The sequence below is a fragment of the Columba livia genome, chromosome 1 (genome assembly GCF_036013475.1).
Source record: "Columba livia isolate bColLiv1 breed racing homer chromosome 1, bColLiv1.pat.W.v2, whole genome shotgun sequence".
NCBI lineage: Eukaryota > Metazoa > Chordata > Aves > Columbiformes > Columbidae > Columba > Columba livia.
The window spans coordinates 71,910,086-71,933,288 of NC_088602.1; the positions used below are offsets into that span (position 1 = coordinate 71,910,086).

The 23,203-nt window shown below is 39.8% G+C and overlaps 1 protein-coding gene across 2 annotated transcripts; it reads right to left on the reverse strand.

Annotated features, from left to right (window-relative positions):
* Positions 1–794: 794 nt before the first annotated feature.
* On the reverse strand, positions 795–22,660 carry NXPE3 (neurexophilin and PC-esterase domain family member 3). Of its 2 annotated transcripts, none has more exons than XM_065061666.1 (7): positions 22,532–22,660; positions 21,021–21,075; positions 18,851–19,063; positions 10,724–11,484; positions 8,391–8,464; positions 4,980–5,186; positions 795–4,044 (listed from the first exon to the last, which is right to left on the reverse strand). In XM_065061666.1, the coding sequence occupies exons 3-7, from the start codon at positions 18,941–18,943 to the stop codon at positions 3,494–3,496; spliced, it is 1,686 nt and encodes a 561-aa protein (XP_064917738.1). In that variant the 5' UTR covers positions 18,944–19,063; positions 21,021–21,075; positions 22,532–22,660; the 3' UTR covers positions 795–3,493. The 2 variants fall into 2 exon arrangements, with proteins under 2 accessions (XP_064917738.1, XP_064917741.1); XM_065061669.1 differs by having other exon boundaries at positions 21,021–21,072; positions 22,530–22,629.
* Positions 22,661–23,203: the final 543 nt, after the last annotated feature.

Genomic DNA, 23,203 nt, shown 5'->3' on the forward strand with positions numbered 1-23,203 from the left:
TTCCCAGGAGACAGCTTCAAATCTTCCTTTTTTTTTCCACATACACATGGAATTGTCACCTGTAGTACATAAAAAGTCATACAGACCTTTCTATCAAGAAAAGCTCCCATTTTTAAACACTTACCTGTAACATGTAAAACAATGAAAAATGATAATTTGAATGTCGTAAAGCAGAGCTGCCATCGCACTGCATAGCAGATGAAATAAGAAGCAACTGAAGACTTGAAAACAAAGGGAAAGTTCTGCTTTTTGTCCTCTAGTTTCATTGACAATTCAACTAATGTTTTTATTTGATTTCCAGAATGAAGAAATAAGTTTAACATAATAAATATATGAAACAGGATTCTCAAAATAACCAGGTGCAGAATATCACCATGCAAGTCTGATCTATAAAATGGAGTTTACTTGTCTTGTAAATAAATTGCTCAGAAATCTTCTAAGAAATACCATAAAAATGCAGTCTTTTTCACCGAGATTTCAGTGAGCTGGATTTTGCATAAATAAAAAGGGAAAAAAAAAAAATCTCTGTATTTAAAAGTTAATAATCAACAGGCTCAGGACAAGAATGAAAATATCAAAAATAATACAATTTCTTCCCTTCAAGTGAAAATAATGGGAAAAAAATGAATACAGGGCTTCAAAAAATCTTGTGAAACAAATTTTTACATGTAAAGGAAGATACTTAACTGGCAACTGAGAAATTCCTTTCCAGTCCTGTTTTACATTAAGTAACTTGAAAAATAACCAACTTCTTAACCTAAGTCCCCATTAAAATCCATTTAGAAGCTTAAAGGTTTAGAGAAACTGATTTAAAAATATTTTATTGCTTCTATGTTTCCATATACAGCACACACACAACTAGTAACAAGATGAGAATAGAAATGAAAAATCATCCATAGTTCAACTGAATGACATATATAAGCACAGCTGTCATCAGTCCTCATCTTAAAACATGAGTAAACCCTCAGTTTTCCCTTTTCTCCTCCCTGTCTCAATCAGAATGCAAAGAAATAAAATATTGATCCTCATTCCAAATAAACTGGCCATTTCCCTCATTACCTAAAAGTTAATTCATCTGTTATTAAAAAATCAACTGAACTAATTTATAAGGGAGAGGTTCTACCAGAAGGTGATTAGGCATCTTTGCTAGTAGCAATCCTGTTCTCTTTCCTTCAATTGACAAAACATTCAAAAAATATATTCTTCTCTATCTCTTCTTGACAGCTGACAGTGATTTAAAATTGCTGTTGAAGAGCCTTGGTGAGAGCTACAACATTCAGAGAAGAAACGTGCTGCCACAACACTTTCACACATGATATGGCTTTATGAGGAAAACCAAATTGTTAGTCCACCAATTAAGTAGTTTCCTTCAAGGTAAAAGTTTGAAGTCTTATTTTCATTAACATTATTTGGATAGATTTGTTATTCAGGATGAAAGCCTTACACTCTACCTATTTTAAAAAACACACTTGGAAAAGATGAAAGGTCATTTTGCATTGCAGTGGTTTACCTTCCCACACCTGAATTGGTGTGGTCTCTTTTTAGCAGAGGATAAATTGCCATTCACATATTAAAGTAAGAAATAGTAACCTAAAGCTAATGTATGGGCAGATACTATGTGAGGCTGTTGTCAGTAGAAACTGGCAAATCGGACTTCCTTAATTCTCATTTGAAAAGCTAAGAATAAACGCTATTTCAGTGTACACGACTCCCTCGGTCATTTTTAAACACTTTAAAGTCGGTAAGTTTATAGATGGATGCTCCTGCCAACTTTTACGTGCTAAAAGCATTAGCATTTGTTTTTAAAACACTTCACAGTTGTCTTTTAAAATGAACAAAACAAAAACTACTGTTTCTGTAGCTGGTAGCATTAGCCCTCTTGGGGCTCCAGCAATAAGAGCACAATCTTCCTAACATAGTAGCAAACCTGGCAAAGAGTAAAACATCTCTAATATTAAGACATTTCCATTATTCCATGCTGTGCGACCTACCAGTATGCCTTACTAATTTTTAATCTTCTAGGTTTACTCAAAGTCTCAACTTCCATGTTCTCCTTAAGCATGACAAGCTGCTTCAGAAGCACTCCACTCCTGTTTTGACACATTTCTCAGTAAAGGCACAGGTAAAGACTACACTGTTGGCCTGAGTGAGACATACTTATTTAAGATGACACAGAATGCTTCTCTCATGTTTAATTTGTGGGCTGAATTTAATCAAAACTTTGTTTTCAGAGTGCCACTACTTAAAATATAGACAGGCTCCATCAAATTAGCAGCAGAAAATGCCACACCAAGAGGCCCAAGAGCCACCAGCTTTCACACAAGCAAAACTGCAAACACGTACCAAGTACCTGCACGAAGGGTAACCCTGTGTGCCTTTGGCTTTTGGGTGTGAATTTTTTGACATTTTTGTATTGGCAGCAGCAAAGCTCATGAATAAGTGATAAAACTGCCAAACACAGAAGTGGCATCATCGCAAGTCCCTGAGACTGGTATGTGCCAGTCACTGTTACCCATTGCCAAACATCATCAGGCACATCCAGGTCACTTGGCTTCTCTGTACAGATGCAACGTACGAATGATGCACAAGAGTAGTTGTCAGAAGCTCAGCTTTGCAGGAGCATAACGGAATAGCTTTATCTAATGGAAACCCTTTCATTAGTTATTTCAAGCTTAAAGTAGACAAGCCTGCAACTTAAACTTGCAGAAGCTGCCTGAGACAGTGTCTTCACTGAGGTCATAATATACACATTTCTGCATGACAGATAAAACAAGAAGTAGACAATGTATCAAAGCTCAAAGAGATTCAGTAGTACAGGAAACCAAACTATAATGCCGTCTATTTGCATTATTTAGCAGCTATCTGTAAACACCAAGGATGCCTACCTAGTGTACTCTAATAAATTTCAGCAAATTCTTGATGACTTAATGCTATAGATATTTTTATTGTGCTTCCTTGCTTGATATTAGTGATTTTGGTACACCCCCTTCATATTTCTGATTAGGACTTTGAAATAAGAACAGACACTGTGCTTCTCTGACACACAGCTGGAGGGGATCTCCCTCAAACTCTGGAATGCTGAAAGAAAGACTGCTCCCAGAAATCTTTCCCAGGTTTCATACACAGTTCTGAGCAGCAGAATTGGTGCTGTATGGATTAAATTACACACACACAGTGCAGACAAATAGTAAAGCTAATAACCCACATAATTTCTTACTGAATTCTGTCAATTTAATTTAAGGTGCTCTCTAATAATCTCAGATATGAACGATAAGGTTGAAAGGAATCAACTCCGTAGGAAGATATGGCCTGAACAGTCAGCTCCTCTTTACCACACTTCACAGCTACCCAGAGTTAAGGCCACCCCACTTATACTGTATGCAAGTACAATAACCAGAGTTCTTCCACACCACCCAGCATAATCTGATAGCTCTGACAAAGAGCAACTTAACTGCAGCTATAGAGAAAGATAACATAGGGATAACCACTTGTGCTAAGTTTGCAGAGGGCACACATAAGATAAAAATACATCTATTTGATTCTTAACAATGACTTCTTTTGGGTGCAAGTTATGTGGCAAGTAATGAGCCAGAGACATCTCCCAAGCATCCACAAAGTGCACAGCAATTCCTGAGAACATTTTCCTCATGATAGAGTCGAGCTGAAAGGAATACCAGTCACTGTTAAAGAGGCTCACTTCTGGCCCAAGCTCCTGAACATTAGCGGTTCTGATGACGATTAAAGTCTTGGGGCTGCGATCCAGCAGTTGAATAACCGATCTCCGAATGTTCCTCAGCCGCTGGATGTACACTTCCACAGGGAAAGTGCTGAAGTGGGACCATATAGTTATGGCGACCACCGTGTTTCGCCCACCCACAATGCCGTTCAGTTCGTTGGCAATGTAGCGCAGTTCGCTGCTGAAGACTGTTGAAAAGCGAATGGGTGGCCCGTGACAGCGGAACTTCAGTAGGATATTGTGCTTCAGGTCCACAGACATGAAAGGGCCCACGTTCTTAGGACTCCCCAGGTTAAATTCCACTAGATCTGAAAACCCAAGAGCAAGCATTAGCGAAAGAAAGCATGAGACCAAAACTATCAACAAGATGCTACAACTACAGTGCAAAAGTAGCAACAGGTTAGGAAACCTGAACTTAATACTAAGAACTCTAAAATTAAACAGAAGATGAGCATCACGCATGCGCTAGCTGCATATTTCAGTGGGGTTTATGGGTGCTGAAATTTTTAAGACAGCACACTTCAGCTTCACAAGGCTGTCAATGCCTTTTTCAGGTTTCCCAAACTATTTTCTTCTCTCTCTCACAAACAAGAAATTTTCCAAATAGACTCCTTCAGTCATTGTTGCCCTATGAATTCAGCATTCATGGGAACCCTTCTGGCAACTCTAAGAGTCCATTAAATTTAAATATGACTTCAACTTGTAGGCATTAAGGAGTCTTAAAATCTTTGTTCTGATACAGTTTAACTGCTTTAAGGGTAAGGGAGGAATATCTATTTGGCTACTGAAATTCTGTTTTTTTCTGTTATTTAAGTTAAAATAAGGGAAATACAAGAAAGGGCCCAAACCAGATCAACAGAAAGGGAAGTCATTTGCTACCTCATTCCAAAGTCACTTGTGTGACTAGGATGCTTCAAGGCTTTATGCAAGCACCCTAAGTGACTTCTGCTGTGCCCCGCAGGTGGCCACGTTAACTCAGAGCCACAGCAGCAGTCCTCATTAATGAAACATTTTACAAGGACAACTTTGCAGATACCTTGTGGCCCCGTTTCCAAGGCTTACATGTTTCCAATGTCTGCTCAAACATCTGACTAACTGCCTTTCTGCCAGGACTTCTGCTCATGTTTTACCTTTTCCTTTGTTTTGTCACTGTCATTCAGTGAGATCAGCTCTGTGCCTGCAATGTGAAATATAAAACTTTGCAAAGGTCTTTAAGGACAAAACCAATTTAAAAAAAAATAACCTGGAACAAATTCTGTCAGATATTCAAACCACTGTCTTATTGTAGAGTCTCCAAACAAGTGGACTACTTTTCCTTGTAAGCACGTGGTTATATCATCTGACTTGTTAAAATGATGGATCCACTGTGTTCTGGACCTCCACTGGTCTTCATAATAATAACCAGAAGGGGAAACTGTGGGATCTTCAGCTCTGTCCATACTGCTTGAATCTGGAAGAGAGAATTCTTTGAAATTAACATACAACAAAACTAGCCTCCATAACCTTCATGGACATATAGCCAGTGATGTATGAATGTCTTCCCTAGTTTAAAGCAGAAGAGTATGATGTACTGCGTATACTCAAAAAGTTCAAGGCCTCATGCTTCTCTGAGCCCAAGTATTTCATCCCCTGTTTCTGCAGCAAAACCTGCAACTGCTGACAGAGTTGGTTGACCAATTATAGTTTAATTTGATTTAAATTAAATGGTATCTCTGATGAGAAAGTAAAAATTAGTAAGTATCTGACATCTTTGACATTTAGAAGTTCTCAATCATGGATGCTTGCAAAAGGTACAGAGGAGCACAGGCAGAAAGATCAGCAGAGCACCTTCATCTTCCAGCCTGGGTTGGATCCCAGAACCCCGAGGCCCCACCATCCCTCAGCTGCCAACCCCTGCAACACTCTGTGCTGAAGCGCATGGCTCCTCTCCAGTGCCCAGCCTGCCAGCAGCAAGACCACTGTAGCTGGGCCTGCTCTTCAGGAGCAGCCTCTGCCCCTGCAGCACAGGACACCAGCCCCAAGGTGACAACCTGATCCTACTCATATTTGCTTAAAACAAACAAACAAACAAAAAACCAACAACAACAACAAAACCTCACACAACACACACACATAAATCCATCCATCCATGGAAGAACACACACACTGACACTCCTGCTCCAACCACACATGCTAGAAGAGTGAAATTTGAATCATAAGGACTCCAAAACCAGGAAACACTAGAATTAAAGCTGCAACCAAGAATTTTATCTGTGTCCTTCAAATGTATGAATTATGACAGTCTCCAATTGCACAGATTTCATACTTTCTCTCTGTCATCCAGCCCCTTCCATTTTCACTGCCTGGGACAGGTCGCCCTCTGAGGAGTAACTAGAGTATACCAGAGAAGCTGTGTTCTGCCGAACAGTCATTTAAATGCAGAAGTTGAGCAATACATTGCAGCAAGAGCCAGAGATTATGGGAAGAGAGGCTGCAATCTCATGGTTATGTCAAACATTGCTATATTTATCTTAGCATCCAGCATAATACTAGTGCGTTGACCTTCCATTAGATTGTTGCAGGTTCTTCCTTTACCACCTGTGTACTCAGACACCTAAACCAAAGAAGCACAGAACTGTTCCCTGGCACAAACACCAGCTGTGTGAAGCTGCCACATCGAGCTGTTTAAACACTTTCACTCACCTTGGCATGGAGACTACCTGCTAAGAACAATCACTGCCCTGTCCTAACTTGCAGCTGTTTGGGAAAGCACACATTGCCACAGCCAAAAACCATGCCACGGACCATTCTAACTATGTAAAAGTACAGGCAGTGGAATTCCAGGGCCCAGAAGCATTCTCTGGTACATGCTTCATTATAACACCAGTTTAGCCAAAATCTAAACGCTCAAAAAAATCAGGCCATAACACCCATTCCTAATAGGCGTTTTTGTCTCACTGTTTCTATAAAATATTCTTTTTGTCTTGCATTTGTAGATGTCAACCTCCTTAGACCTCACAGGAACACTTTAAAAAGCAAACTACTATTATGTTCGTGGAACATAAAGCCTATAATTACAATTACCATAGAAAAAGCCATCAGAAAATTTCATATTTGGATGATTGTTTACATCAGGCAACAAGGACAATGAAGGAAGAAAACAAACAAACAAACCAACCAACCACACTAGTAACGTTGACTCATCCAATATGTACGAAACAGGAATCCTACAAAGCAAATGAAAAAAAAAAATCCCTTCATGTGGTCATGTAATTAAAGGCTAATTCATAATGTGAATTCACAACTTCAGTTAATTTGTTTCTTAAGTCTTGATGTAAAAACAATTCAATTTTTTACCTTTTAAATTGATTCTTAGGCTACAGACATACGTAAATAAATGGTACTAGAATAACTTTCTGGTGCCTCACACTAAACCTAACATAAGCATTTCAAATCTGTGTACAGTATCACACCAGTTTTGCTCCAGAATTCAGAAAGCCACTACTTTGAGATTTTATAGAAGAGAGTAAAAGCTCCAATCTGACTAGTTACAAACCAAGAATAGAATAAAAGCTTGTATTTCAGAAAAATCCATACATTCACAATCATACTAATTTATTAAGTTTATTTATTCAGAGACTGCTCTTCCTAGAAGGAATTTCCATGAGGAATACTGTACTACTCCCGTCAACCCTTTCTAACCCAGCATTAATCCCCAGGAAATGCAGGCAGGCTTTGATCATCTGTAACTCCTGAAAGAAGGGCAACACAATTGAATTTCAAATTGGCAGCAGTTTCCGCGAGGAAATATCCAAGATTAAGAAAAGCAACAAAAAATATGTCATCTAAAGGATCAGAAGAAAGAAAGCAGGGAAATGGCTACTGGCCTAATAATAGCACTCTGTTTTTTTAGTGAAAGCAAAACTAAAAGCAAGAAATGCTGTAAATTGTTTTCTATTACGACTTTATTGCTCAGGTCAGGAACTCTACCTTTAAAGTCTCCTACAACCTTATGGAAAAAACATCTGAAAACTTTTCAATTAAGAAGTAGTGTGTAGTGTATCGCATTTTATGCAGGCTTTTTAGAGGCACAAAAAGCATGCACATGGATATGAAAGAGAAAAAACCTCTAAATTTAACTTAGTCTGCAGTGTCTTTTAGTTCTGTTTTCAGACAGGGTACAGAACGATTAGGTTCTCATCCACAACTGCAGGTTCTTACATCCTGTGGTAACAAAAATCACAGTAATACTTAAATGCAAATTGTCAAATTCTGTTAGACAAAATTCTTAAGAAAGAAATTAAGGAACACCCACAGCTGGTTTTGCTATATTAACTTGAGAGTTTCGTGAGCAGTTACTGCAAGACATTTTACATCTCTAAGTAAATGCTACAAAAAAGGCACTTTTGGCAAGAGAACAAACTTTTTAAAAATACTTTTTTGCTAAAAATACTATTTTTATATGGAATTTTAGACAATTTTGTTATTAATACTGAACTTACTGTAACACACAAAAGCCTTCATCTTCTCAATACAAATTTAAAAGTTAATTTACATTCCATGCTATGTAAACAAACAAATCAATTATTACTTCATGCCTGTTGGTTTGTATTTATTTTTTTTTAATAAATTTAATTATGAATTACAAACACAAATCTTATAAAGTTCACTTTACCTGTAAATGCCTTGGGCTTTACCATCACTGAATCAGGTCCACTGGAGAGTATTGGCCTTTTGATGTTCACATCACTTGAACAAAAATTAATAATAATATAGTATGGCTGTAAAATTTGAAAGCAATATTAACCTCATTTTTTCTTAACCCACTTCAAATAAGTACATAGGATTCACAATAAGAAGTTTTTACTTCACGTTTACTCTACTTCCTATAGCTGAATTCATTCTGTTTTAATTTCCTTGAGACCACTATCACTGTCCTGAGTCAGAATTCAAAGTTTCGTAGCGCTAGGACACAAATGTCCTTCACGCATTTACTGGCACAAATCCAGATAAAGCTACCAGAGATCTGCAAGCAGCTTTGGGGGATTTACCACAAAGATGGGGCGTTCCCCATTTGTGGTACATGCACCACTGCCAGGACATAAACCACTTGAAAGGGTGATTGCAGCAGCAGGTCCCAGCTCTCCATTGGTGTTTACCACAGTAAATGCCTCTGTGGAGGCTGTTACCACTGCCAGGCCCCATAATCCCACATGGAATCATAGAATAGTTTGGGTTGGAAGGGACCTTCAAAGGTCATCTAGTCTAACCTCCATGCAATGAGCAGGTACATCTTCAACTAGATCAGGTTGCTCAGAGCCCTGTCCAGCCTGGTCTTGAATGTCTCCAGGGATGGGGCATCTACCACCTCTCTGGGCAACCTGGGCCAGTGTTTCACTACCCTAATCATAAAAAATTTCTTCCTCATGTCTAGTTTGAATGTCTAGTCTCATAAGCCATGTCTAGCCGTATGCCATCACACAGAAAAGCATGGGGCAGTCCAGCACCACCACCATCCCTGGCAGTTCTAGCTCTGGCCCAGGCTAGCAGTGGTGTGTTCTGCCTCTAGACAAGATGGTGGTACCAGCCAGTGTCCAACCAACTTCAGAGATCGTCATCAATAAGGTCTTTCAGTAGGACAGCAATTTGCTGAATGTAGAAACAAAGCTCATCCCCTCTGAACACCAAGAGACCTCTTAAGTATTTGTGGACATCAGTGAATTCTGATCAGCTTGTGCTGGACACATGTCACTATTGTACAGCTGTGATGCATGTGGAGATCTAATACTAAGCTCTCCTTCTGTCTTTCATTGCTGTTTTAAAGAGAATCCCTGTCTAATGTTTTTCTGTAATAAACAAATTCTTTTGAATTTCTAGAAGCCATTTCAGTCAAGGATCTCAGAACTGAACAGAACAAACAAAAAACAAACAAAAGAAATTTCCCATTTCCATTTGGAAACATCACCAGTCAATATCAGCCATATCTTACAGGTGAACTGCCTGAGGCACAGGAAGTCCAAAGACCCACTTGCAAACTTGATAAGGAAAAGTCAAGAAAACAATTACCCTGAAAATTTATTTTTTATTTCTGGTGTTCAGTTACAAACATGCACACACATGTTTTTAATAAAACTATTTGGAGCTACTCTAAAATCTTTCCCAATCTAAGCCTCAGGTGGACGCACTGCTGAAACGCGTCAACACCTGTTCTGGAGAGCAAGGTAGTAGCTTACATCTACAACTGTGACACTACACAGTAGCTGACTTGGTCTAATTTCAGCTGAAGGTATATACAGGAGCAGTTCTATCACGTCTACTCATGCTCTAAGAGATGGTGGGGTTTGTTTTAAATGCTGAATACAGAAGAAAAAGATGACTCTGAAACTAATTTAATTTGACCCTTTATATAACATGCACAGATCCTTTCCACACAGGTACTTCTCAGTAGTTTGTTCTACCAGGTGTTTTCTTCATGACTGACTTAGAACTATTCCAAAGATTTGAAAGTTATACCAAGCAATAAAGAACACATTGCATTACACATAAGATGGCCTTGGTTGAGGATAAAAGCAACTGCTATTTTGTGTAAAAATAAGCCCAGAGCCTGGACCTTTTTAGGTAGCTCAGACTTGGCCAAAAATACATCTCACAGTATTGTTACTGATTTTGCAAGTGTAGGTGTGGAAACAAAAAATAAGGAAACAGTCCCCCAAACCACCACCAGATTTAGACAGCATGTTCTTGTGAAGTTTAGCAGGTGCACCAGGGCTGAATTCAAAACATAGACAGAGAATTACACTGCAAGTTTCTTTAGCTTAAGATTACTGTGTTCTTGCACGGCTGAATGGAGGGGAAGAGAATATTCAGCACCTCACATCACACACCTGTTCCTGCAGATACACAATACTTCTAAGGCAACCTGTCACATTTCAACAATAACCTAAAGTTTGTCTTAAAAAAAAAAAATCACTGGACTTGGTGTGTATATAAATTCAACAACATACATACCTTTGGAAAAAGAGGCTTTCTCCTTGTGTCAGAAGACCTTTTTGATACCCACCCTTAGCATGGCTGATTCGGCTGGCACAGGACAGTTTTCGGGGCTTATAACAGAACCATGGCTCACCCGTGTAGAGATCTGTGAAGTTACAGACCGGGAGGTCTCCAGGCAAACAAACATTGCACTCGGTGGTCTCTGAATATCTCCCAGACTTGAATGAGCTTTTGAAATAGACCCTGTCTGGCCTTTCTTCTCGTAAACGCAGGAGGACTTGGATCGCTTCACTCGGATGGACAAGTGACACAGAAACTTTGACCTCTCCTGGCCAAAGCAAGGTAAAGAATACTTTGTAAAGGCCGTCATGGCAATCTACAATTTTTCCTGTTGCTCCCGCTTTCAGCAGAGGCGAGTGAATTCGTGCCTGTAGATAGTCTCCACCATACTTCTTGGGTTTTCCTTGGAAATTCTTCATGCGAACAAGCACCTCCAGCTGATCACCCACCTTGAAGAACCCTCTGGGTTTCACAATCACAAAGTCACTATGTGCAGGATCAGTGCTCTGCATAAAGGCAATTTTGCCATCAGGGGGTTTTGGCCACTGTATTGCAGCAAGCAATGATTCCTGTTCTGCTTGTTCTCTTTTGGACAAAACCTGCTGCTTATACCCACAGTAAGGCTTCCTGCTAGTTTTGGTTGTCTGTGATAGAGAATGCTGGACATTGTTTTCTGTTATCCAATTTGATCCCGAAACCGCATCATCATCCAGGTGCTGGGGAGAAAAAAAAATACCTGAAATTGTGCTATTAAATGAAACACTATGAATAACCAATGCTTTGTCAGGAAATTATCCCAAGAACTGGGCTTTACTTTACTTGACTTTGAAGCTGACCAAACAGAGCACCTTTACTAGAAGAGAAAAATCTATAGCTTCGACCATTGGCTTTCTAACGAAACAGGTGGGCAACCTGCAGTTACCCTGCTCTGGCAAAGACAAATATTTTCTCTGGCAGTATTTTAGCTACCAGTGCATATAGCAGTACTGTGGAAAAAATCACAAGATGTCATATGATTAAATAGTAAATTGTAACTCATATTTCATTTTCTTACCGTAGTAACATCTTAGTCTTTGAGCATAACGAGGTCTAATAGCTGTCCAACATACTGCAAGAAAACAGGGCTTAACTGAGACATTACGCTGCAGATAAATCTGATGCAGTCCCTGCACTTGCATTAGCAGCTGCAATCACTTATCTGGTCCCGCTCACATTGCTTCTTAACTAATTACCTGAAATGTTAGTTTCCCTATAATGTACAGATTGAAAGAAATGGAAGAAAATAAAGGAATGCTTCAGGGGCAATGAATTAATGAACTGGTGGCAAGTAAAATAGTATAGGACAGGCTAGGACTAAACAGGAAAAAAAAAGTTGTTTAAGATTTTAAGATCTATGTAGAGCTTCTTCTAGAGCCAAATGAAACACAACTAGAGAATTCCCTAATCCACACAAGAGTTTAAAATCTAAAGTAGTTCAATATAATGCTTGATTAAGAGTGTCTTCTGCTGTAACTTGAGAACAGTGTCCAAAATGGTATTTTTATGCAAATTACTACAGATACCATCTTATTCATGGTATCACACAATTTTGCAGGGTTGCATTAGGGAAACTTTAAAAATAGCACAGTCTGACTCCAGAGCTACCTGTGAAGTTTCTAATCAGCAAATCCAAACTTACATCTCAATTATGCAAAAAAAAGCAGTAGTTAATGAGTACTTAATTATCAGGTATATATAGTAGACCTTATCCATAATTGTATTTCACAGACAAGCAAAATACAACAAATAATTTTTCAAGTAAAGATTAAAATTGTACAACATGTTATTCACATGGCATCAGAAATATGTTAGTTTAGATTTGAAAGATCACTAAAAAATTAAAACTACACTATTTGAAGTTTTTAAGAACATCATTATACTTACCAGTATCCTAGTGTTTTCCATTTACTTCCTCCATAATTAACTGCTCAGTAATGTACTAAAATTCCAAGCACTTATATTAAACCCCTATTAATTGTTACAAACATTTCTTAGTCCATTGAAATATCACCTAGAGTACATGTTCATACCACATAGGTTTTGCCCCACTACATTTTATTTGAATTTGCCAGTATATTAAATCCATTTGAAGAATACAGAGATTCAGCATACTTTTTTAGAAGAAAGATAAACGTAACAAGCAATAGAAACACACAGGCTTTTGAAGCCTGTTACATAATACGTTGGTTTTGATCAGCTTAAGAGTAAGAGGATAATGAACACACTTGGTTGTAGGATAGATACAAAAAAATCTTCTCTGTTTGATACCCATGTTAACTATAAAATCTGAAATTATAAATTGTTACATTTTAACTATAAAATGTAAATTGGCAGGTACTCACGTGTACACAAAATACTATTACCTCAACAGAAGCTTTTGCTTCTGTTTTACATTTCCACCCAGAATTTAACAAATTTTCCTGAAGGCCATCTGGGGTAATTCATAATTATTTTTATTTTCCATCATAGCAGGCAAAAATGCAAACATATGACTGCACATTACTTTTCTTAATACAGTACACTTCAGGCAAAGCTGAGAATGAATCTCAGGCACAGTTCTACTTCAATTCTTGCATACATGCATTCTTGAATTAAGCCAAGCTTCTATTTTTTTATACCTTTACAACTTCTTTTCACTTGCTCATGCATATACATAACACAGAAAATACTGCTGGGAAATATTTTTAAAAGTTAGCTATATATTTTGATGTATCCAACAAGATGGTAACCATATCTCAGCAAAAATATTTAAACATTTTCCTAAGGAGAGGTAGAGAGGGAGAATACACATGTTTGATGAATTCTTGTGTTCAGTGTAAGCTCCCAAGAGAAATTTTCTATATTTCAGTTGGTTCTTCAACGGTTGGTACTTCAAGGGTGGGGGGCTGGCCATGGAAAAGAAATCCTTTCAAATGAAAAAGAGAGATGACCATCTAAGAAAACCTTAAAAAACAGACCTGTCACTATTTTTAACCTTCTAGAAATGTCTTCTGCCTTCTTAACCTTCTATAAATTTCTTTCGCGTTTTTAACCCAGCGTCTCTCTCAGACATTTAGAAGATGTCATTTATGGCCTAGCTGCCCTTTTTGAAGCCTTTCCAAGGGTCTACCTATATCTTCCAGGGGGAAACGGTACAGGGAACACCAAGCCAACAAACTCGCACATTCAGAAAACAGAGCAGAGCACAGTTGCAGGTCTCTAAAGCAGTCCACCTAGGCAGCCTTCTTAGCAAAGCACAGGGCAAAGCTCTTCACTTTATGCAAGCTGAGGTCCCAGACAAGCACTGTCACTTCAGCATCTCCAGGTTATGACCCATTAAGCAGAACATATCATACCACAAATATTTCCTCAGTCAGTCTTCAAGGAGAGTAAAAAAAAAGTCTCTATGAAGGTAAAAACAGAGATTCTTCAACATCCTGAAGGACCATTCTTTCTGCAGTGTCCTCGCTCCTCTTAACTGCCCTCTCTCAAGCCCAAACAGGACCGTGCATTACTACATAATTATAAGCTTACATATGAAAGTAAACTACATCATGTATGCTATTCACATGAGAAATTATTGCAGAGATTCCATTTCCCAGTTAAGGCAGGGAAAGCTTCAGAGTCAATTAATAAATCAAAGATCCTTGACTGGAACAAGAAAGCTTTCCAAACCATCTTTCTTTCTCAAGTGTTTCCCAGGCCCAACTCTAAGCAAGTGTTCAAGCTCTCCCAACCCTATTGCTTGCCCTGAGGCAGGTTTAACAGCTCAGCCGGTTCCCACTCCATTCCCTGTCCTCTTTCACTGGCATTTCCACATCTCTTTGGCTCCTGTGTGCTAAGACACACAGAGCCCATACAGTACTGTGGGCTCTCTGTTCTAGTCAGCAGCCAAAATAAACTTACTTTGAGGAGGGCAGATAAAGAGCATTTCTCAATATTTCTCAAGAGTCCTCTTCCTCTATCTTATGACACAGATTCTTTTTGTTTCTAATGGAATCTCCATATTGAATAACCCTTGCTTTGTTTTTTTCCATATATACTCCATTGAGGATGTCTTGGTTTCAAATGCAATTCCAAAGGTGTAGAGGGTGGAATGTTGGTTTGTTGGGTTTGTTTTTTTGGTTTGTTGTTGCTTTTCATTTTGGGGGAGGATGGTTTTGTATGGTTTTTTTGTTTGTTTTCAGTTTGGGTTGGTTGGTTTGTTTGTTTGTTGGGGGGGGGGGGGAATTTTTATTTGCTTCTTTCTGAAGTTAACCAGAACCCAAATGTGATCACGAAGTAATTTAATGGATGTTTGCCAAGTAACACAAGCAGGACAGAATGGATTACAATGTTAATTAAGCACAAACAAATCCACAAGCTGTTCCTGGTACATGAAAATTGTCATAAAAAGGGAAAAAAAAAAAAAAAAAAGAAGATGTATTTTCTGGAGAAGTAATGAATGTTTCAGCTAAACTACTGAGCTTTTAGCATTCTCACTGCCAACTAAGCAAAAATTAGATATAACATAAAGTCCCACCCAGGCAATCACGCTCTCAAAAACATTCTAGAAGGGTCACAGGGTGCTTGGTTAGATCTGCAGTGAACACTTGTACTCTGTTAAATGTGATAATATTGGTGGCTGATAAAATTTGTGGAGTGTTTCAATTGCTGCCGAGAAGGTGGAACTCTCATCCTGAAGCCCAGTATCTTACACCAGCTGTAACCCCTAGCTTGGCCGAGTATAGTCAGAACAACTGCTGCAAACCTGCATATGTCACTAACATTAGAGCAGGAAAGATCACAGGAGACTCCTGGGTGACAGGCATGGGGATCCGGGGAAAAGCTGCAGTTTGCCCAAGAGAGTCTTAATTATGCAGCAAACAATATTTGAAACTGAACACATACCAATTACTGAAAGGTCAGTCCCCTTATTTTCAGTAACTTTGCACTCTGAGTACTCTATTCCTATTTGTTGTCTAAGACAGGCATAAGATTAGTTCACTGTCTTTCCTGATTCACAGCACTGAGTGGGTGCTAAACTACTCTAAATGTGAACGCCCATCCTAAAAAGCCATCACCTGACAGACAAATGTTCCAGCAATAATCTGATCGAGATGATACAGTCATCTTTTGTAGGCACCTGCAATTTAACAGCAAAAATGTTTAAAATGTTCGGTTTCAGCTGTTTGATTCCACACAACCCTCATTCCTCCAAGAAACTTCCCCTCTCCCCATACAACTCTCTCTTCTAAGTATTTTTAAATAAAAGAATGCTCACAATGAAACCTGTAGTGGTTCTGTCACTCTAAAGGCAACTGGTACAAATATACAAACTCCCCTGTATCCTAGAGGCACGATGTTGCTCCTCAGCAACAACCTGATACTTTATGAGAAATTATTGAACATTTTATCTGTCTGGCTGCTTTGCAAAAACAAAAAACACCAAAACCCCCACATTTCTTCTGGTACTATAACTCAGTGGTCAGCTCTGGACCTCAAGGGTGGAGTTACCACATACAAAAAGTAAATTAAACAGTAAGCAGGCTATCAAATTGTTTTGTGGACAGCTTGATTTTTTTTTTTTTTTAAACACAAGGTAAGAAAAATAAAATTCTGACATGAGTAGGACTGTTGGGAGAGCATCATTAGTAGCTTAAGAATTCAAGAGAGAAGATTCCAACATGAAAAAGTTTAAAATCCTATAGACAAAAAGCAGGGAAGCTAGCTGGGGGCTAGTTGATAATTGCCTTAGCTCTGTAGCTTTAGCCAGCTAGATTAGATGATTTGGGGATGAAACACATACCTGATGCATTTACAAATGTGTTTTCAACAGTAACCAACAATAAACCCTGTTTCCAGAGCCTGAACAGATTTGGTTACAGACATTCCGTGAAAGCTTTCTAAGACTTTTTGTGGCTTTGATCTCTGACTGAAAAGAACCAGTGCAGATACCTATACTAGACTGCCTGGAAAGCTAAACTACAGACAGATACCAAAGCAGGTCCATTCGAAAAAGTGGCAACAAAAGGGGTTAGAGTTGCATGTTACAGCATAGAGATTTAGCAGTAAGACAATACCTAACTGAGATTAGAATATCGGATACATAAAGGTCAACAGAGCCACGTAGATACTTAAAATGAATAGTGGCAAGGAAAAGCACAGAGTGAACACCCATACTGCATTTTTCATTTCATTCTCAAAGTTCTGTCAGAGGCCTTTTCTCTAAGAAACATAATTAAAAAAAATAAAAATAAGAATAAAAATAAATAAATATATATATATATATATATATATATATAGTCTAAGATTCAAAACATCAAAACTTCTTCATCCAACATCCAAGGACAAAAAGAACACAGAAAGAGACAATAATAAAAAAGCTACCTTCTACATTACACAGAAATAATCATGCTAACACAAACCAAAGATCCATCAAACACAGTGTTTTGATTTCCAGTAGTTTCCAAGAGTGAGTGTTTGGGAAAAGAATACAGCCCAGACATGTTGTGATACCTCTTCCTGAAAACTTGATCCAATTTCTAGCACTTTATGGCTTAGAGACTTATTAAACACCAAGGTGGACATCTTTAACATTTAGTATCCCCTAATGGATATTTCCCTCTATTAATTAATCCAGACTTTTTGAATATATGCTTTTAGCAGCTACACAGTCTTACTTGGGCAGCTTTGCTGCTATCCATAAAAACCCAGCCCTGCTTCCTTTGAATATGGCATCTGCAGTTTTTATTCAATGTCTCTCCTAGTCCTGGAATAGGTAACAAACATTCATTCTTTTGTTATTGATCTTGTGCCACTTGTGATTTTAGACCTCTCAAAGAGCTTCCTTGCCCTTGTCTGAACCTCTTTCAATGCAATTATATGCTTTGGGGAGGAAGAGGGGATTTTACAGCCCCTCTTTCGAATCATTTCATTTGGGCATCATGAGCCAGGAGAAAAAAAACAAAAACAAAAAAACAACCAACCAACACAAAAAAAAAAAAAACACTCTGCAAGCAGGATACACACAACTCAAAAGCATAAAGCAATTACTGATTGGCTAACATACATAAAAGATAGCTAGAATTTAACAAGGTATTAGGCTAAGCACCATTATTCTCACCCAACAGGTGCCACACTGGATGGTCTGGCCAAGCAGGCAGCCAAGGGGCAGGGTCACCCTCCAAGGCTCCCTGGAACAGGACCTTGGTGACTTTCTCTCTCTTGACTTCAGTTTGTGGTTATTGATTAACACGGTTGGAAATTAGGTCTGCACTGAAGTATTTATATAAAATGTCTGACACAGCAGAAGGAAAAAGGAAAAGGCAAAGAAAAGTTCCATCCGCAGAGGCTCAAGATCAACTAGCCAGCTAACAGCTCTGCAGGGAAAGACTCAGGGATACCAGTGGACAGCAAACTGACCATGTGTCAACAGCATAGCTCTGTGGCAATGAATTAACAAAAGCACAACCAGCTGACCCAGCAAAGGGATATTTCTCCTCAACTTGACCTTGGTAAAACCATATCTAGAACACTGTGTCTGGGTTTTGGGCACCCTGTATCAGTCAAACTGGAGAAACCAGCTAAGAACCCCAGAGATTATTAGGGGACTGGAGTAAATGACCGAAAGGAGACAGACTTTTTTTTTTTTTTTAAAAAGTCTGAAGATGACCAAGAGGAGATCTAACTGTAGTCTTTCACTACCTAAATGTAAGTTATAGAGCAACTAGAGCCACAAGTACACACTAAAAGGAAAGAGGCAACTTCCACCCACATGCAAGAGAAACATTCTTCCCTATGAGGGAGAGGCAGCCCTGCAACAGGCTGCCCAGGAAGGTTGTGAAACCCAGTCATGCTCAAAGACCGTCAAAACCCAACCCAACAACACCCTGTGCAACCTAAGCTAACTTTGAAGTTAGCCCTTTGAGGAGGGTGTTGGATTAAACACCTCCAGACATCCCTTTCCGTGCGAATTTTCTGTGATTCCAAGTTGTAGCTAAATGCTGCCACAATTCGAACCTTACACTCAAAGGGGAATAATGTTGCTCAAGCCTTCTTGGAGGAGAAACAGGTTTCACTTACCTCTAACTGAAAAAAATTATGGACCAGTACCACAATAGCCAGTACTGCCATAAGCAGGCAGAAGATTTGCAACCTGAACGAGTCACGCCACATTGTCCGTTCACGTCTTTCCCTCCCATGTTAGACGCTGCCATGACTTCCACTCGCCACAAACACGAATCTCATTTCGTCTCAGTAGTGCGCAAGAGAATTCAATTGACTTCCACTTCATTCCTGCAAATGCATTTACAAAGCTTATATTAAGTCCCCAAAATATTATTAAAGTCGAGTTCAACACTGAAAGCTTTTAAATGGCAGAACTTTGCACGGCAGCAACTATTACAACAGAACTGTAAGTCAGGACAGATTACTGCGGCATTCATTTTACCAGTACTATCAATTATGTTACTTAATTCTCTTGGGCATGTCAAGGCAAAACCTCATCATAAAGCAAATCTCACCTGTAATTGATATATATAAAACAAACAAACAAAAAAAAGCACAGGATTTCTTTCTGGCATCCAAAACAACCAACCACACTATTTATCCATTAGATCATACTATCACCATGATGAGCCCAAGACTTTAAATAGAAATTTGTGGATTTAGACAACTCCTTATTTACCTAATTATCAATTCCAATAAGTTGTTATTAAAGACGAAGATCCAAAGCAAATCTGGATAAGCAAGATAAAAGATACTTTCTCCGGTTTTCTGCTACGGAGAGGGGGAAAAATAGCTGCAACACTAATCAGTTAAACAGGAGATATCTAACAGAGTTGAGTGCACCCAAATTGAATTTCAGAAATCTTCTGTAACGCTAGACTACATCCTCTCTGTTGTGTTTTGCTTTTGTTTGTTTTTGTATAATTCCTTTTACCTCATGTACTCTTATGCAGGTCTAATGGTAAAAAAAAGTAAACTTCCGGGAAGAACGCAAGGTGTTGTTCTGGGTTTCTTGTTTGTGATTTTTTTTAAATGAAATAAAATAATAGTAATGTTTTTAATAAAATGTAACTTTCATGAATTATAATGTTTCTTTGAGGTTCTTTGATAGCTAATCCATTATAAAACCCAGAGACTTAAAAACCATTGATAAACAGTTTTCACAGTTCAGTGTTTGTTCATTAGGACCTTGTATCTTTCTTCTTTTTTGACGCAGCCATTTTGCAAGCAAAAAGGTACCATTCCTGCAGAAGGAGAAGCTCTAAACTTGGAAACAGACAACAGATGGCAAGGAGAGACAGTCAAAAGACAGTAGTCTCTTCAAACCTAATATTCCCAAAGCAGTGTTACTCATACAGCCATCCACCAAGTGCAACAACATAATCAAATGATTAGATAAACTTTGTATAGCTTTCTATAAATAGTGTACCTCAGGAGTTATACTCTTTATTAAGACTATATGAAGAATACTGTGTAAATTTAAATCAAACATAATGATATATTAAATATCAAAATTAGCTAACTAAATCATTCACTAAATGAACATAGACTAGAAAACTGAAATATATTACTGGTATAACCAGGACAGTCTCAAAATAGACCACACATGAAATTGCTTTACAAGGTTTATAGGGATTATAACTTCAAACGCTTCGCTGAGCATTACAGAGATTGTATTTCTGACTCATGAACAAGCACTGAAAGAGCAAGACGTTCTTTAAAGTAGAAGTATCAAACTGACAAAATGCAACCAAAATGCCGCTATGTTGGAATACTGCACTAAAATAAAGTATTAAAAGCGTATAAAACATCAGCTTGGGTTTTAAACAACAACTGATACTGAAATGCTAATTTAAGGCCAGATACGACCATTTGAGGAACAGAAACAGATACAGTAGAGAAATAGGTAATTCCCAATTTTGTTGCTCAAAATTCTCTTCAAATCACTGAAAAGCACAAGACACCGAAAATTAATAGAACGTAAAAATGTAATTTTATATACCTAAGGAAGCCACAGAGGCTACTTCCAGGTATTTTTGTTCAAATGTTTTTGATCAAAATTTTCAGTATTTCTGTAAACATCATATGTTCTAAAAAAAAATAAAAATCAAATATACAGGCTTAGAGCTTTCTTTATACTAAAGGCCTTAACACACTTCTAGATCAATCATTTGCAAGTAACTATCTAGCTCATGCTTTATATAACAGAAGCACATAACTATGTCAAAAAGCCTTAGCCTCTTACCCTGTTCTTGGAGCATTCTCTGAAGCCATCCATGCAAAAGGCCAATAAAATAACCCTGGAAACAACACAGGAAAAGAAATAATGTATATATATATATATATATATATATACATACATACACAGACACAACTATTTTTAAATAAAATCTCATACACTAGTGGTTCGCTTGCAGTGATACAAAATGACATGGCAGTTAAGATTCCTTACCCATAAAATTGATCTTGTTTCTACAATAATCCAGGGGTTTTTTTTAAGTATTTTAATTTTTTTAAATTCAGCCCTATACCTTTGAGTTTTCTGCTATTTATTGTTAAGTATTACTCCTCTCAGCTATGCTCGCTATTATTACATGCCTCATTTTGCCCAAGGTTTAAAAACAAAAGCTCAGTGATATTTTTATGAATAGTCTTCAAGTTCTCTCATGCTCAGTTACAGGATTGCTTTCTTTGATTGCTTTTTTTAAATCACTAAATTCTGTCAGCTCTCTATCCCAATACTTCTCTAAGCCAGCTGTGTTACAAAAGCACATATCAGTGCAACTACTTCAAGGAACTGCCACACAAATCACTAAGGCAGATGAGCCACTGACTCTGGCGATGGCAAAACCATTTCATTGAGGCATAAGGTTTCCAGGCCAGACGTTCCCGTGACTGCAGCCACAGAAAAATCAGATTTGCTACTGGTTTTCCTAATTCAGCCTTGCTCCCTAGGATCATGGGATCATAAAATGGCCTGAGTTGAAAGGGATCATTGAGTCCAACTCCTGTCCCTGCACAGGACAACCCCGAAATTCACACAATGTGTCTGCAGGTGTCATCCAAATGCTTCTTGAACACTGTCAGGCTTGGGGCCGTGACACCTCCCTGGAAGCCTGTTCCAGTGCTCCACCACCCTCTGGGAGGTAGCAGCCCCCACAGCAGGCTGACATTCAGAGGTCGGCACAGATGACTGGCAGGAGCTCCCTGCAGCAGCAGCTCTGCCCCGGGAAAACAAGCCGGATCCCACAACGCCCCATGAGCCACGGCCACGGAACGTGCACCCCAAGCAAGGGATGGGGGAATAAAAAACAAGCAGAAAGTGCCGCTGCCGGAGAAATAAATGTCGCAGCTGCATTTTGCTGCCCTTGAAGGTACTTTTTACCGCGCTCTCCCGACCCGGCCTCCGCCTCCCACAGTGCCTCGCACCCCTCGGGGGAGCGGCATCGGCTGCCGGCCGCAGCCCGCAGCCCCGGCAGGAACCACCTTCCGCCGCCGCCGCCGAGATAAAACCCGAGCGAGGCATGCAGCGTGGGGCCGGGGGACCCGAGCAGGACACCCGCCGGCCCCGGCAGCGCTCACCTCTCCCGGGCACCCCCCACGCGAAGCCGCCAGGCCTCCCGGCAACGGCCCCGGCCCCGCTGCCGCCCCTCCCCAGCGCCGCTCCGGCTTCTCCCCACAGAGTTTCCCCCAAGAACCCCGACACCCCTCCTCCGCTCCGCCAGCACCGCAGTCGCAGGCCCCGCGTCCCCTCACCAGAGCCCCCGCGGCCCCCGGGGCCAGGCGGCAGCCTCGCCCCCGGCCCGCAGGCGTCTCGCTGTATATCCATCGGCCCCGCCTGCCGCCCCGCCCCCGACACGGCGGGTCGCGGCGGCCGCGCCACCTCCCGGCCCCGCCCCGCCCGCTCAACCATCGCCCCGGCCACCTGCAGCGGCCGCAGCCGCGCCCGGGCTGCGGCACCGCGGGGCCGGCCTGGGAAGGGGCGCAGGCCGCGGCTGAAGGACCCGGCCCCGGCCGGAGAAACTCCCGGTCGGACGTGGCGCGGTTGTGCAGCGGTGGTTGGGCTCAACCGCACTGAAAACAGTGATCCTGAGGGGAAGAAAAAGAAAAAAACCCGTAAAATCGCACAGACACTCATTTCTGGGCATCCTTTTTTGCCGAGAAAGGCATTGCATAATGAGAGATTAAAAAAAAAAAAAAAAAACAAAAAAAAAACCAAACAAAAAACAAAAAGACCCTGTAATTTTTGACTTGCAGCAGATGAACCAAAGAAAACAGGATGTAGGGAGGCTGGTGCAGAAGCCCATGTTGGTGACCCAGGTGACATTACCAGGCTCCTGTCTGGGACCTGCCCTGCCACAACCCCAGGCAAGAGATAAGGCTCTGACGGGAACCATCATAGTTCAAACATTGCTGAGTCTGACGTGG